At 39.2% G+C, this 15201-nt stretch overlaps 2 protein-coding genes across 4 annotated transcripts in view; one reads left to right on the forward strand and one right to left on the reverse strand.

Annotated features, from left to right (window-relative positions):
* The first annotated feature begins 69 nt into the window (after positions 1-69).
* LOC108432589 (MOB-like protein phocein) lies at positions 70-12114 on the forward strand. Of its 3 annotated transcripts, XM_037539027.1 has the most exons (9): positions 70-347; positions 2495-2656; positions 6424-6486; positions 6682-6782; positions 6950-6992; positions 7166-7252; positions 8694-8773; positions 9639-9750; positions 11601-12114. In XM_037539027.1, exons 1-9 carry the CDS (start codon positions 345-347, stop codon positions 11730-11732), a joined length of 783 nt encoding a protein of 260 aa, XP_037394924.1. In that variant the 5' UTR covers positions 70-344; the 3' UTR covers positions 11733-12114. The 3 variants fall into 3 exon arrangements, with proteins under 3 accessions (XP_037394924.1, XP_017562025.1, XP_017562027.1); XM_017706538.2 differs by lacking the exons at positions 70-347; positions 2495-2656 and adding an exon at positions 3910-4021; XM_017706536.2 differs by lacking the exons at positions 6424-6486; positions 6682-6782; positions 6950-6992; ... (2 more) ...; positions 9639-9750; positions 11601-12114 and adding exons at positions 2748-2837; positions 3016-3555 and having other exon boundaries at positions 106-347.
* Positions 12115-12194: 80 nt separating this feature from the next.
* Positions 12195-15201, reverse strand: part of rftn2 (raftlin family member 2) — a 29110-nt gene continuing 26103 nt past the window's right edge. Inside the window, exon 9 of the mRNA XM_017706537.2 lies at positions 12195-14707. Within this exon, the coding sequence (XP_017562026.1) occupies positions 14507-14707 (201 nt within the window). The 3' untranslated portion in view covers positions 12195-14506. The remainder of the gene's footprint in view (positions 14708-15201) is intronic.

Consider the following 15201-nt stretch of genomic DNA (forward strand, 5'->3'; position numbering starts at 1 on the left):
TCCAGAAGTTTCTCAGCCGCTATTGGAGAAAAAAAGACGAGGTCAGGGGTCAGTGTTGTGAAACCACAATTCAAAAACGGAGCCCTTTTGCAGATTATAACAAGTCTTACTTCAACACCCGTCCAGCCCGTTCACTCAGTGAGAGCCAGCGTGTGCAGACAGTTTATTTGTTCGTGGAGATTTTCTTTCTAGAAGTCCAGCACGGCGTTTGTTAAAGGCGAGATTTTTCGCGCATGCGCGCTCGACTTCTAGAGATTTCTTCACGTGTTTCTCCGCTGTGAGCTCAGTGTGGCCCACTCGCTTCACTCCGCCGCTGCTTCAGCTCCTGAACCGCAACTACAGACATGGTAAGAAGACTAAACACTACAGTTGTGTTATTTCTGCAGAGAATTCACATTATCAACGGATTTGGTATAACCGTAAGGCTCAAATAGGAGCCAGCTAACGTGTAGCGCCGCACTCCTGTAGCTGCTCACAAGGTCACGGTTAGTGCTGTAATTCTCATGCGGACCCTGAAGCGTTGGTGACACTTGTCCGTTTGTTTCAGCTGAACGTGAAATGTTCTTGTGTCACATCTCTGTGCTTCATGCTTATGTAAGCTAGCAGTGTGTCCAGTATAGTGCTGGCGAGATTTCGGAGGTCTGAGTTAGGCGTAGCTACGGTTGGTTTAGTACCAAGTATACCGTTAACATAAGTACAAGTTCACACTGTGCATCGCGTCTACGCCTCTTCCTCAGCTCGCCCTGTTAGCTATTCGCCACACTGGACAATGAGAGCACTTGTCACATGGTCAGTGCTCTTATTCTATTGCAGCTTTTTAAAGGGGAATTCCCGCGATATTTTAAAATGTCTATAATTCATCTGTTGATGTATACATATAACAGAATCATGACTACAGACTGGTTTGGCGTGACTCCGATGGTGGTGATAGGATCCAGGGGCCCTGATGTCTACAATGCAAATATAGCCTTTTTATTTGCTATCCGAACCACCACTGAATCTTGTGAGTTTAATATGTAATGTTGATGATCGTAAAATTAGTGGTAAGCTTGAAGAAATAACTTCTTTGGGGCCTTAGAACACCATTCATGTATCCATCCATTAATCCACCATGAGTGGATTAAAATAAATAGAGTAAAAACTTTATCACAACGCTATAATAAAACAGTGTCTGAGACATCAGGCTAGTATTCATAAGCGTTTCATGTAATAACCTTCTGTGAGGGAGATCTCAGAGGTGGACGTCTGGTTCCTATCACATTCACTATGACCATTTTTTATTCTTGAGTTACTCTAGATCAGAGAATTTCACACCAAACCACTCTGAACGGCTTCTTTTTGCGTTTTAAACATTTAATCATGGAGAAAATGAGAAAAATCAGTTCCCCTGTTACGGTGGGGAGGAAGTTTAAATTTCTAAGTTTAAACTCTAAGCTTAGGTTTAAATTTCAGCAGATTTTGATGTTTAAATATATATTTATGGCTTTATAAGTATCCCTTAAGCATTTAAATTCTGATAAGTACTTGATGTTTTTTATACAAGTGGCCACAGGGCTACATCTACACTGACAGAGGTGGACAGATTGTAGCTCATGTGGTTTAGATGGTTATCCTCTTAATTCAATTTATTACATTTCACAAGCCATTCCTTGTTCTATTCCTGATCTCACTCTCTTTGGTATTGAACTAATTCCATAATGGAAAGTTGCTTTGTGTTGAACGTAATGTTGCTGAATAAAGGGATTTCTTTTTCGTGCCCACGTCTCTGCTCATCTGTACTTTATCAGCCAGTTGATTCCAGGATTTTCATAAGACTTCATGTGTGGTTCACACTTGAGGTCTTATCTTGGTGTCTGTGTCCTTTGTCCTTCACTGAAGTGGTAAACATTTACAGAACCTCCAAATTCTCTCCCTCCTCCCTCATTCCTCACAGTCTACAGACCGTTTGTCCATACAGTTCTGTCCTCATGCACAAATGACCTTCACACAAGGACATGGAAACATCTGCTAACAGACATGCACCTGGTGTTGCAAAATCTTTATGTAAGGCAGTCTGAGTTAGATTGTTCTATCACTTTCCTGAACTTTCTACCTCAGCTCACCTCACTCGCACAGGCATTTTTTTTCCTCTGGGACAAACTAAGACAAAAGTTTCTTTGTAGTGCAGTCATTTAATCTGCTTAAAAAGAGAGTGTCTCTAATTTAAGATGTAATACACAAGCTAATTTCCCAGCCAGAAGACAGACAGAAAGAAAGAAATCTACTTAGATGCTGTTTAATCTTTAAACACATGTCAGCTACATATGTTGATTTGCATTTATTTACTGATGGGGAGCAACAAAAATGTTTAAAACAGCCTTAATGTACTGCCTCTTGCATGTTGTAGTCTAGTCTCCCCTAGTGGTGCTAATTTGAAATTGAATGTTGCTTTTATACCGTTATACAACACACATTCTTCTCACCTGACTATTTATTATCTTCACCCCCTGTGCAGGCTAAGGCTTTCCGGAAATTTCTCCCAATGTTCGACCGCGTGCTGGTGGAGCGGTTAGCAGCAGAGACTGTGACTAAAGGAGGTATCATGCTTCCAGAAAAGTCACAAGGCAAAGTGCTGCAGGCCACAGTGGTGGCTGTAGGACCAGGAGCCGTTAACAAGGTCAGAAATATCCCCTATGCTTATGTAGTTTATATGGACTGTTTTTGTTTGAGGAGGTTTCTAAATGAAATTCTATTGTCTTGTGTTTCAGAATGGAGAAGTAACACCCATCAGTGTCAAAGTTGGAGAGAAGGTTCTACTACCAGAATATGGTGGCACTAAAGTGGTTCTTGAGGAAAAGGTAAGCGTGTTATTTGGAACATCTGGAATATTTGGAATCATTCCATATTAAAGATAAAGCTTACCACCTAAAGAGTCTCTCACAAAAACCCATGTAGTAAAACATTGATAATATGACTGTATTGTAGCAAGAATTTACCCGTCTTGTTCTAATATCTCATTTCTATTTTCTTGTCTAGGACTATTTCCTGTTCCGGGATGCAGATATTCTAGGAAAATATGTGGATTAATGTGTTAGTGCTCATTGTGTAACCAGCCTTGTCATTCTAGAGGAGTGGAGAAAATGGTTGTTCCACGTTTTGTTTTTTTTTCTGTCATTCATCTGTAAATAATTATGATAATGTTTTGTTACATTAATAAAGAGAACTTGGGAATACCAATCTTCTTTCTGACTTTAGAGATGTTAATTTCCTCAGAGGTTGTCTCTCATTCTTGGCTGAGTAAATGTTTTTTTGAGATGCCAACATTGAAGTAATCAGGATGGGCATCACCATGTATGTAAAATCCTGCTAATTGATGCTCACACTGTGTCCAGTGCTTTTTTATTTTTATTTTTTTAATTCATTTTAATTTTCTCTTCATTTGGCTGGGATGACGTTTTCTCCTTGAAGAACCCTCTGAGAACTTCTGAGTAGATCATAGTACACTAAATGTTTGTTGTAAAAAATTGAAGTGAAAATGAAGTAAATGAATAAACATTTATAGACGCATGTAGCTGACTGGGAGTCAGACCATTGACACTTTTTACCAGTTTTATTATTTTTTTTGAATAAAGGAAACGTCTGTCTATGCTTTCCATGGCTTTATTAAAAGAGCCTAAATCATACAGACCTGAATTTTTCTCACATTTTTAAAAATAAATATATTTATGTATTACTTGGACATTAACGTTTCAAAACATCGGTCACATATGGAAATGCATGTGAGAACACGTCTATTTTGTCTTTCAAACTGTTCGCTTGTCAACGAAAACCAAAGTATCGTGATACGTAACGTATCGTGAAAATCTCGATGATCTGTTTTGCCGTGTTGTCCAGCCTTTGTATTACCTTTGTATTGAAGTGACCGCTAGGGGCGCTAACAGACAGGCACAGACAGACATTCCACATCCAGCCGGTCGAGATGGTCATGGCGGAGGGCGCAACCGTTGTTGTGAGGAGGAACAGACCAGGCACCAAGGCGAAGGTAAAGCCAGACCGAGATTTAGATCAGCTGGGCAGTTTTAAACGAACTCCATTAAAACGATAATCATGGATTCGGTCAATATGTGTTTCAGGTTATTGTTAAAAGAGTGCTGCTAACGTTAACCAGTCGAGGGAAATGTCTGTTGTATTTTGCTCACCATAGAGCAGAGCAGCTATATGCTCATGGTGTAAAATCGAAAGACCATTGATGGTAAACTCAGCAACGCTACTGCCCGAGTTTGCGTCCTGCTGTCCTGTAAATGACTGTATATATCATCCCTAAAGTAACTGACATCAAAATTAGCCTGGTGGTGGACCCAGCTAGATAGCTAGTTAGCAGTTAGCCATCGCTAGTTAGCGTCAACCAATGTGGAACAAATTAACAGGTCGCCGAATCTCAAAGGGGAAATCCACCAACTTTTACAGATTTCTGAATAATTGAGATTAAACCGAGTTATTCAGAATGATTTGATGCGAAATGCTTCATTTGTAGAGAAGCTTACAGGTTCAGATTTCTTTACAGTGGTGCTGATCGGAACCAGGGGTCGCGATGTCTATAACACAAATATAACCTTTTTATTTACAAAAAAAACAGCGGTGGACTTACACGAGTCTTCTGAGTTTTACATGTAGTGTTGTTAATTGCAAAATAGTTCAAAATCGGAAAAAGATAAGATTTTATACACACATACACATACATATCATCTAAGCTGCTTCTCCCTCAGGGTCGCGGGGGGTTACTGGAGTCTATCCCAGCTGTCATCGGGCAAGGCAGGTTACAAAATGGACAGGTCACCAGTCCATGGATTAAAATACATTTAAGCCAAAATTTCATTACAAAACTATCACACAAAAAACAATGTGGCAGAGACCGAACAGTGTATATCTAACAATTTCATGTAATTACTTTTTGTTAAGGTGCTTTCAGAGGCATTCAAATCTTCACATGTCTGAGTCCTGTCACTGCACCTGTGAACAATTCTCACTCAGTTGCTCTAGAAAGGAGCATTTCACTTCAGACCACCCTGAATGGCTTTGTGTACATCTCAATTTTTGACTTTCCCTTTAACCTACCAAAGAGACCGCAGAAAACAGATGTGTGGGGTGTTTTTTTAGATGTAGTTTTTAAGTAAAGCCTAGTTTGAGAGTGCACAATATGTGTAAAGGTTGGTAGACACCAGCTCGTCTTAACTTTTCCTCTGAAATCAGAGGTACTAATAGCTACTCATCTGGGAAGGCTTTATACTAGATGTTGGAACATTACCATGAGGATTCAGTTGCATTCAGCCACAAGAGCAAAAGTGAGGTCCGGTACTGATGTTGGATGATGACTTCTGGATCACAAATGCCACTCTGATTCATACAACTCATCCTAAAGGTGTTGAATGGAGCTCCATCACTCCAGAGAACGCAGTTCCACTGCTACAGCCCAATGCTGGGGGACCTGCAGCCAACGTTTGTCATTAGGCATGATGACTTCAGGCTCATCTGTGTCAGCAATGGGTGGACCTTAGGTAGTTAAATTGAAGTAGGAGTCAAGACACCTTTGGGGATATAATGTTGCTATTAGGTAGCTGCTTGGGTACTTAGTTATCTATAACCAAAGTTTATTTGGTTATAGATAACCAAAGTCTCTACTGAGCCTGAAACTGTTTAGTTTTAGATCCAGTACCTGGCATAGACACAGGATGGAAACCAATAAGAAAACAAATGAATAACATTGTTCTGAAGTAAATCATAAGTGAAAACCAGCAAACATATTGCTTTCAATACCAATACGGTTTAGCATTTCTGTTATTTAAAGCTGTTATTTCAAGCAGGACCTCCATGAAGAAATCGTTTTAATTGACATGTGAGAGCACAATGTATTGTGATTTGCACACTACAGACATAAGTAGAGTAAAGCAAATAAATGTCTTGTAACTCTGTTTATATCTAGAAAACACTAGAAGGATGAAGTTGGTAGTAAGGCAAAAGTCAGCCCAGCCATATTTGTATATTGCCTGTTCTGCACTGATATAGTAATTATGGGCTGATGCTGATAACCGATAGTTTTCTGAACACGCTGGCTGATGCTGATACATAAACATTTATAAATTGTAGAAGATTTGGTCTACCTACCATTCACCTGGACCTGACATTTATTTCTGTAAGGTTCCAGATGCAGTAAAATGAATAAAATACTGATATTTTAGCACAATAGCCCAACAGCACCTAAACATTCTGGATTACATCATCAAATATCAGGTTGAAACATTATTCATATCTAAACATTTTTAAGCAATTGTCAGCCCATACTAATATGATTCTGACGTTGTTATGCGTCCCTAAAATGATTCACTCTTATTATGTAAACTAAAGAATTCATATTGCCAACCTTCAATTGTTTTTTCTGTTTGGCAGGACTTCTACAACTGGCCTGATGAATCTTTTGAGGAGATGGACAGCACTTTGGCAGTGCAACAGGTGGGATATCTTCTCACTTCATCCATGCTACTTCATGTTGTGTTACATAGTGAGGGCTGTGCTGTAATCACCATTTAAGTTTCAATGCTAGACAGACAGTGATGTTTTGTTTTTGCATTATTCCAGATCTGCCCTTTACATCTACATTACAGTGTAACCACACAATAACTCAAGTCACTGCTCTGATCTTTGCAGTATATTCAGCAGAACATCCGCTCTGACTGTTCCAACATAGAGAAGATCATGGAGCCTCCAGAGGGACAGGATGAGGGAGTGTGGAAGTACGAACATCTCAGGTAACTTCCAAGAAACAGAGCATGAAATGATATACCCTGGCATAGTCAGTTCTGTTGTTCTTGGCATGCCGCTTATGAAAACAGTTATCAGTGTATTCTCAGCTGTGAACTGTACAGTCTCCAGATACAGTCCTCTTTCAGGTCTTTTTTACTTGTTGTTTTAATAGGCAATTTTGTTTGGAGCTCAATGGCTTGGCTGTTAAACTTCAGGTACTTTCTGTTTTGTTTCTGTCCATATGGTAGTCTTAAATTACTTTTATGAAGCTGTTGGCGCCGTATGCATTGATGTAATTCAGTAGTTTGGAAACAAGTCTTTGCTGCTGTGATCTCCGTGTGTAGGCCTTTACTTGTTCATGATTTATTTATGCCTTTCGTGCTTACAGAGTGAATGCCACCCAGACACGTGTACCCAAATGACTGCCACTGAGCAGTGGATTTTTCTCTGTGCAGCCCACAAGACTCCTAAAGAGGTGAGTGTAGACGTGCGCCTCTCTATCTCTGCAGAAGACCTCTCGCCATCAGTCAGTGTGAAAGAATTAAAAAAAAAAAAACTGAGCCTGTTTACACATTGCATTAACATGTGTTTTGTGTCTGGATCATATCTGGAATTGCTTTGTCCGGATTCCATTTACAGTTTTCAATAAAATGCACAGCTAAGTTTGCCAGGTGAGATCTGATTTGACTTTGACTCGTACAACCCCAATTCCAATGTAGTTGCGACGTTGTGTAAAACATGAATAAAAACAGAATACAATGATTTGCAAATCCTTTTCAATCTATATTCAATTGAATACACTACAAAGACAAGATATTTAATGTTCAAATGGATAAACTTTATTGGTTTTTGCAAATATTCACTCATTTTGAATTTGATGCCTGCAACGCGTTCCAAAGAAGTTGGGACAGGGGCATGTTTACCACTGTGTTACATCATCTTTCCTTTTATCAACACTCGATAAGCGTTTGGGAACTAAGGACACTAATTGTTGAAGTTTTGTAGGTGGAATTCTTTCCCATTCTTGCTTCAGTTCAACTTCAGTTGCTCAACAGGGTCTCCGTTTTTCAATGGGAGACAGGTCTGGACTGCAGGCAGGCCAGTCTAGTACCTGCACTCTTTTACTAAACCACGCTGTAGTAACACGTGCAGAATGTGGTTTGGCATCGTCTTGCTGAAATAAGCAGGGATGTCACTGAAAAAGATGTTGCTTGGATGGCAGCATATGTTGCTCCAAAACCTGTATGTACCTTTCAGCGCTAATGGTGCCTTCACAGATGTGTAAGTTACCCATGCCATGGGCACTAACACACCCCCATACCATCAGAGATGCTGGCTTTTGAACTTTGTGCTGATAACAATCCGGACAGTCCTTTTCCTCTTTGGCCTGGAGGACACGACGTCCATGATTTCCAAAAACAATTTGAAATGTGGACTCGAAATTTTTGAAATGTGACTTTTGTTCAGTTTTTCCTTGTTGAGACATGAGTTGACAAGCTTGGTTTGGATACTTTCATCAGCACAGTGTAAGAGAAGGAACTTAAGGAAATCCTATATCCTTCATCTTTTGTTCTTGTTGTTCATTCTCCTCACGCACGAAGTGCTACTCAGCAGATGCATTTCTACTCATGTAATTGTATATGGACAAATGATAGCACATTCTATTGAAACTTGTGTTTATCATAATCCTCTCATAATGTGTCTTATGTGTGTTTACACCTGAAAATGGATGCTAGTGCAAGGTGTAAATATACCCAGATATACACAGCTTGTGGATGTTTACTATGATAACTTAAAGGATAAAGCATGAGCTGTAAAGACAACCTATTGACCTACTTGCAACAAAACCAGTGTAAACGGTCACCGGGTGATGCTGTAGACTGATGATGGTTTGGTATTTTCTATTCTCCGATCAGTGTCCTGCCATTGACTACACGAGGCACACCTTGGATGGTGCAGCATGCCTTCTTAACAGCAATAAGTATTTCCCTAGTCGGTGAGTCTTTGCACAGACACTCCACCTGCTGGTGTTGTTATGAATCTTTCATGTAGTTACTTTTCACGTGGTTGCATAGCAGAAGGCTTCATTTTAATAGGCCCATATCATTTTACGTTTACGTTCACGTTTACTTTCAAGTTCATGTATGGAAACCTAGCTACAAAAACAAACAAACAAATATCAGTTTTTAAATACTTTTTGTGATGTCACTTATTAATATTGATCCACCTATTCGGCCTACAGCAGTTTAGCTACACTCATTCATACTGAAGCTATAAGCAGTGTTTCAGCTCAGACTACTTTTGAGTGAGGCACAGTGCAGGGCAGCCAATCAGAACAGGAGTCATTTACATTTAGCAGTTTACAAGTTACGAAAAAAGCATGTTTAATTAAGTGATGAAGAGGTTGGAAAATGGTCATGTACAAATGAATTATGGCTGTTTTTGATCATAAGTGGACCTAAAATATCAAAAATGTAGGCTGTGTCTTTTAACTGCGAATGTACATTTTATGTTTACGCTTGGTAAGTTAACTTCACAGCATTTCCATAATATTAGTAATTCATAGACTAGCCCACTACAAGGGTATCCAGTCTTATCCACAAAGGCCAGGTTTTACTACAGCAGGTTTTCATTCCAGTCTAGCAGTAATGCACCTGATTCTACTTGTTTATTCAATAAGTCTTAATATTTATCCAGTTGATCATGTGTGCTTTTTCTTTATTGGAATGAATACCTGCACACTGACCAGCGCTTTTCACATAAGATTGGTGTTTGATTTCTTGAATTAACACATGATGACGACAGTGTGCTCATGGTGTAAAACAACAAATCCTTGCTGTCTGTTTTTGCTCTCTGTACAGCGTCAGCATTAAGGAGTCATCAGTGGCAAAGTTGGGCTCAGTTTGCCGTCGCATCTACAGAATCTTCTCCCACGCCTACTTTCACCACCGCCAAATATTTGACTCTTATGAGGTCAGCATAAGTCTTCAGTGAACATGTTTTGAAAATCACAGTGGTAATTTACAAATAGAACGGTCTGTTCTGTGCTGGTTTTGGTACGTATTTCCTGCTCCAAGAACTGCAGAGTTCAAAGAAAAAGATTGACATTATATTGTAATTGTTGTAAACTACATTCCCATCTCCAAAGGGGTACCTTTTATAGTAATAGAAAAACGATTCTTAACTCTAATGTGCATTGATATGAGTTTATTTCTTGTAATGTTGGACCATTTTTGTGGGTCTGTGTCATGAAATGTTCACAATATGTTTTAAATTAGGTAAAAAATTGGACATCACACCGATTATATATTTATATATGGGTTACAGGAAAATTGGTTTTGCCACCACAAGCTGTCATAAAAACTTCAGTGCACTGTACTGGAGGCAACACCATTCTTCCAAAAGATATTCCGTTATCTGACCATGGTGGTGATGAGCACTGTCTAACACATTAGTCCAAAATCTTCCACCAAATTTTTTAACATGTCTGCAAGTATATTTAAGTTAATTGAAGTCATTCGGAGTAGACTGATGTGAAGTGAATATTTATCCTGGACAGAGGATAGAAATGTTTCATCACAGGATAAAGGTGATCAGTCTGTATTGCCAGCAAAGTCTACAGGCCTACAGCTATAGAGCCACTATAGGGTTCAAGCATTCAGGCCTGTACTATTCTCTTGGGGTACATGGCGCATGCAACTCTTTCCCTAGTCTGACTAATGTACAACCATCACGATCATTGAATATGCACTTTTAACCATCTAATCAGCCTTGTTTACTGATGTATTTTACACAGATCTAAAGATGCAGATGTCCCTTTAATCACCATTCCTATTGAAACACCAGCCTGTTGAGCAGTCTTTGTGACTGAGGCTCCTACCGTTCATGCATTGATAATGAACCCTTTTTCCATCTTGATCCAAAATCGAGGTCTGCTGAGCCTCTTCAGCATTTTAATGAGTCGCTTGTCTGAAAACATGTTTTTGTTATGTTTCTCAATTCATTTATTCAGGTTTATCCTTTAAAGGAGAATCCTCTTTTTAACTTTCTGCATAATGTAATTGTTAAGATGCAAACAAAGTCATTCAGAGTGTTTTGTTGTGAAATACAGCATTCTAGACAAACTTACAGAGTCTGAATCATGGTGGTGATAAGAAACCAAACATTTAAAGAGTTTAATACTTTATAAAGCCACATTGTAGAAAGATATATCATGAAATGATTGTCATTTGACAGTGATTTACAATAGTGTTTGGCCTATTGTACATACTTGTACTTTATGCATGATACATGGATGGCACTGGATGGCAAACCAGTACCTAAATAGATCAGATTAGATCTTTTTTTTTTTTTTAACACCATTATCAGGATTACACATAAAAACTCAGAAGGCATGTAAAGCTTTAGTGGATGTTTCGCATAGTAAAGAGAATGTCCAAGTTGCATACATCATGACAGTTCCCATCACCACCACTGTAGAGAAGCTCTTAGTTGGTAAGTGTCTCTAGTACGGTGCATTTTACATCAAACCACTCTGCTGAACGAATTGTGTAGAAATGTGGAATTCACCTTTAATTTGTCACCCATCTGCAGGTATTGTGTTGTGGGCATTTGCCCCAGTCTTCTTCAAATGGCATTCCCTAGATCTGCCAGCAGGTGGCATCTTGAGACAGCATTTTAAAGCCAAGTATTGAGCTGGAAAGAATCCTGAGCCAGTCCTATAATTTATGCATGGCCTGTGACATTACCATGATTACACGTTGGCTGTGCCTCTTTTAAGGCCTCCCTAATCTGACCCTCTTTCTTGTGTGAATCACCCTCAGAACGAGACGTTCCTGTGTCACCGCTTCACGCGCTTCGTGGTGAAGTACAACCTGATGTCTAAAGACAACTTGATCGTTCCCATCCTGGAGGACGAGGGCCAGAATACCTCTGCTGGAGAGAGTGAAGCCTGAGCTCCAGCTCCAGAACTGACTCAGCGTTTCAGCAGGAGCTTAAACGTCTGCAATTCAGGAAAATTCACTTCGCATCTGGAGCCTCCAAGATCATTTGCTTTTTCATTTGCCCCTTGCATCTGCCCGAAGCCAAAGCATCTTTCTCTCCATACATGTTGTGTTCCAGCGTAATGGATCATGCCAGTCTTTCAGTTGTTGGGGTCTCTTTCTTTTCCTGCTTTATAAATGAGTGTGGTGATATTCACCCCTTCCTTCCTTGTTATCAGGTTATTGTATGGATGGAGGTGTCTTATCTAACCCATTGTATTTATTTATTTTTTAAATGAACTAAATATATTTTCATTATGGTTGGTGTTAATAAAATCTCCATTGATCTCCGCTGCTTCATGTTCTACTAGATGAGTTCAGAATATTAGCTTTTCATATTTTCCATATGAAGTAAAGTCATACAAGGAAACAGTAAAGTGAGAAGATGGTATACATGGTTTAATAAAATATTAACACCAAGAATAACTGGTAAGTTAATGCTCAAATATTCAAATACTGCAGCTGGTAGGTAACACTGGCTTAATAAAATCAAAATTACACAAAAAGGACCTCAATAATCTATGGCTTATTAATTTTATATACAGCAGCATATGTTCTATAGCCTATTGGTTTTGCTGAAAGACAAACATTGTCAGTAATAAAGAATATTAAATCTGGGCAGAGTACAAAAAAAGTTAACATTTCCAAGATTTTGAACGTAACATTAACTAGGGATGCATCGTAATCATATCAATACCAGTAGATATTTATTTTAAAAAAAAAACAAAAAAAAAAAACATACTTGCTTTGAACACACTTTTAGATTTGATCGATATTTCAAACCGCTGGGCTGCTGTGCTGAAATATCAGTATTTTATTTGTTTTAATACATTTGTAACCCAGAAATAAATGTTTGATTAATAATGCTAATTGATGTGGATCTAGTTCCATCTTCTACATTGTATAAATGTTTACATATGGCAGTATGTATCTGCAAGATATCAGAATTGACCCAGAATAATGATGCATTCCTAGTTTTAACACTGAGTAGCACCATTACTAACTTGGAGCTCACTTATTTCAGACTAAAGCAAGCAAAAACAGTTGTTCAGTAGCCCTTATTCATCAAAGCTGCATACAAACAGTGCAGATGTCACTGCTTTTACTGGTGTATGAACTACTCTGCACCTGATCTGTGAAACCTTTGTACAAAAACAAGCAGATTTTGATCTGTTTCAGTGCGTGAAATCAAGCGCCAGAATAACAGTACCTCATTTCTATATCATTTACATGAAACACACCCTAATTCATGCACGTTTCAGCAGGGAGCAAATAAACTGACAGCATTCAGCGGCTGATGAGCCAATGGCTGCGGCCACAGGTGGAGTTTGAGGTCCATGGGTGCACTGCTCCCCCTACTGACCAAACTTTGTGTTAAAATTACAACTGGAAAGATTAAAATGTGAAATGTCTCAGCACAGTGATAAGAGTGATTATTTTCCTACAGTAACATTTAAACATTATACTGCTGTAAAGAGATGTTTATGCAGTAGATTTATGTATTTTTATGCAATGTCAGTAATATAAAACAAAAGCACAGTGTAATATGCTTTTCAATTGAATAATTGCAGCAATTCTTATACGCATGCACTTTTGTACTGGTAAACAATGTGGCCAAATTATTAGTATTACTGATATTTTCTATATTGAATTTTATTATGGATGATATTGATAGTTTTGTTTGACCATGTGCCACTTTAATGAGTAAGAGCCACTGTGATGCTTAATACCAAAATGAACGAGTGCAGTACCCAGTGAGTTATCCAGATGATTATTACTCAACTAAAACACTGTGCTTTTATAAGTGAACCTGTGCGGGAGTAATAACAGTGTGAATAACCTTCCTTTTAGAACTGTGACCAAAACACTGTACAGGCAAAACAATTCCATAAGCATTCCTCTGGTGATTAATGTACAGCACTACTCCAGCAGAATGCTGCAGACCAACAGACACAGCCTTGAGTGTCAGACATTTTTGCTTTCTACCCGCTAAAGAACCAGGCTGTGTGTATGAACAATTTATAGTGAAAAAACAAGTTTCCCAAAGAGGCCTGTCCCAAGAAAGCCCCATCCAAAATCCATGGCTTCCCAGAGAGGATGGAATGCTCATAGTGTTTTGACTGCAAAAGCCTGGATGTCCCAAGTACCAACAGAAGCATGTCAGAAAAACAGACCACATAAATGTTTACATCCTGCAGAGGATCTTACATCCTGCAAAAGATCTGTGCGTGAGCCAGTGTCTAGCCTCAAGTCAACGCAGGTGCTGACTGTTGTAGAGTTAGTAGGGGGTAAAAAAAAATAAAAATGTGAGGGGAAATGAATGTGCAGCACTGGAAACCTGTTGTGGTCACTGTGTTACTCATACAGTACATTTTCTACAGGAAGTCTGAGGTGGTGGGGATGGTCAGACGCATATTTCCTTACAGCGGTTCATCATAAAAAGACAGAAAAATGAGATGATATTCACCTCCTGTGGAAGTTATGGCTTCATAGGAAAAATTTTAAAAAGTGCTAAAAGTTCTTATATAGGGGTGCAAAAACTCATTTCCAGGGACAGAGTAAATGCAAAAAAGGCTTAACTCCTAACGGTCAAGCTTAAGAAAACCATTTATATCACAAACTTGATTGATCGTTGACACAGACTTGATCCGACACTGTCGAGACTGCTTGCTGTAGAGGCTGGCTGGTCACATACACGTAACCTCGGCTGCCCCATCATCCTGCTCAAAGCCCCCTTCCTCCAGATGGGACAGGGCACTGGGGTAGCCCCCTCCAAATACTGGGAAACCTCCGATGCCCCCTGAACATGGGGACAGTTCCTCTGCGTGAGGGACTCCAACTCCTCGACTCACAGAGTGACTGACCACATCTCTCCGTACAGAGCCCACCTGAGAGAGTGAGAGACAGCGAGGTTACGCATCTTCACTGTATGTATATTATCATTTAATAATTTCTTGTTTCATGTTATTTAGCATTTAATAATGTTTAAATCATTTTGGATTATAATACACTGCTCAAAAAAACAAAGGGAACACTCAAATAACACATCCTCGATCTGAATGAATGAAATATTCTCATTGAATACTTTGTTCTGTACAAAGTTGAATGTGCTGACAACAAAATCACAAAAAAAACCTCAATGGAAACCAAAGTTATTAACCAATGGAGGCCTGTATTTGGAGACACACACAAAATTAAAGTGGAAAAACACACTACAGGCTGATCCAACTTTGATGTAATGTCCTTAAAACAAGTCAAAATGAGGCTCAGTATTGTGTGTGGCCTCCACGTGCCTGTTTGACCTCCCTACAACACCTGGGCATGCTCCTGATGAGGTGGCGGATGGTCTCCTGAGGGATCTCCTCCCAGACCTGGACTAAAG

Source organism: Pygocentrus nattereri, chromosome 6 (assembly GCF_015220715.1).
Source record: "Pygocentrus nattereri isolate fPygNat1 chromosome 6, fPygNat1.pri, whole genome shotgun sequence".
Classification (NCBI taxonomy): Eukaryota; Metazoa; Chordata; class Actinopteri; order Characiformes; family Serrasalmidae; genus Pygocentrus; species Pygocentrus nattereri.

Coding starts and splice junctions, on each gene's coding strand:
- LOC108432589 (XM_037539027.1), top strand. Junction 8,774..9,638: donor AATAAGTATTTCCCTAGTCG/GTGAGTCTTTGC, acceptor CTCTCTGTACAG/CGTCAGCATTAAGGAGTCAT. Junction 9,751..11,600: donor AAATATTTGACTCTTATGAG/GTCAGCATAAGT, acceptor AATCACCCTCAG/AACGAGACGTTCCTGTGTCA.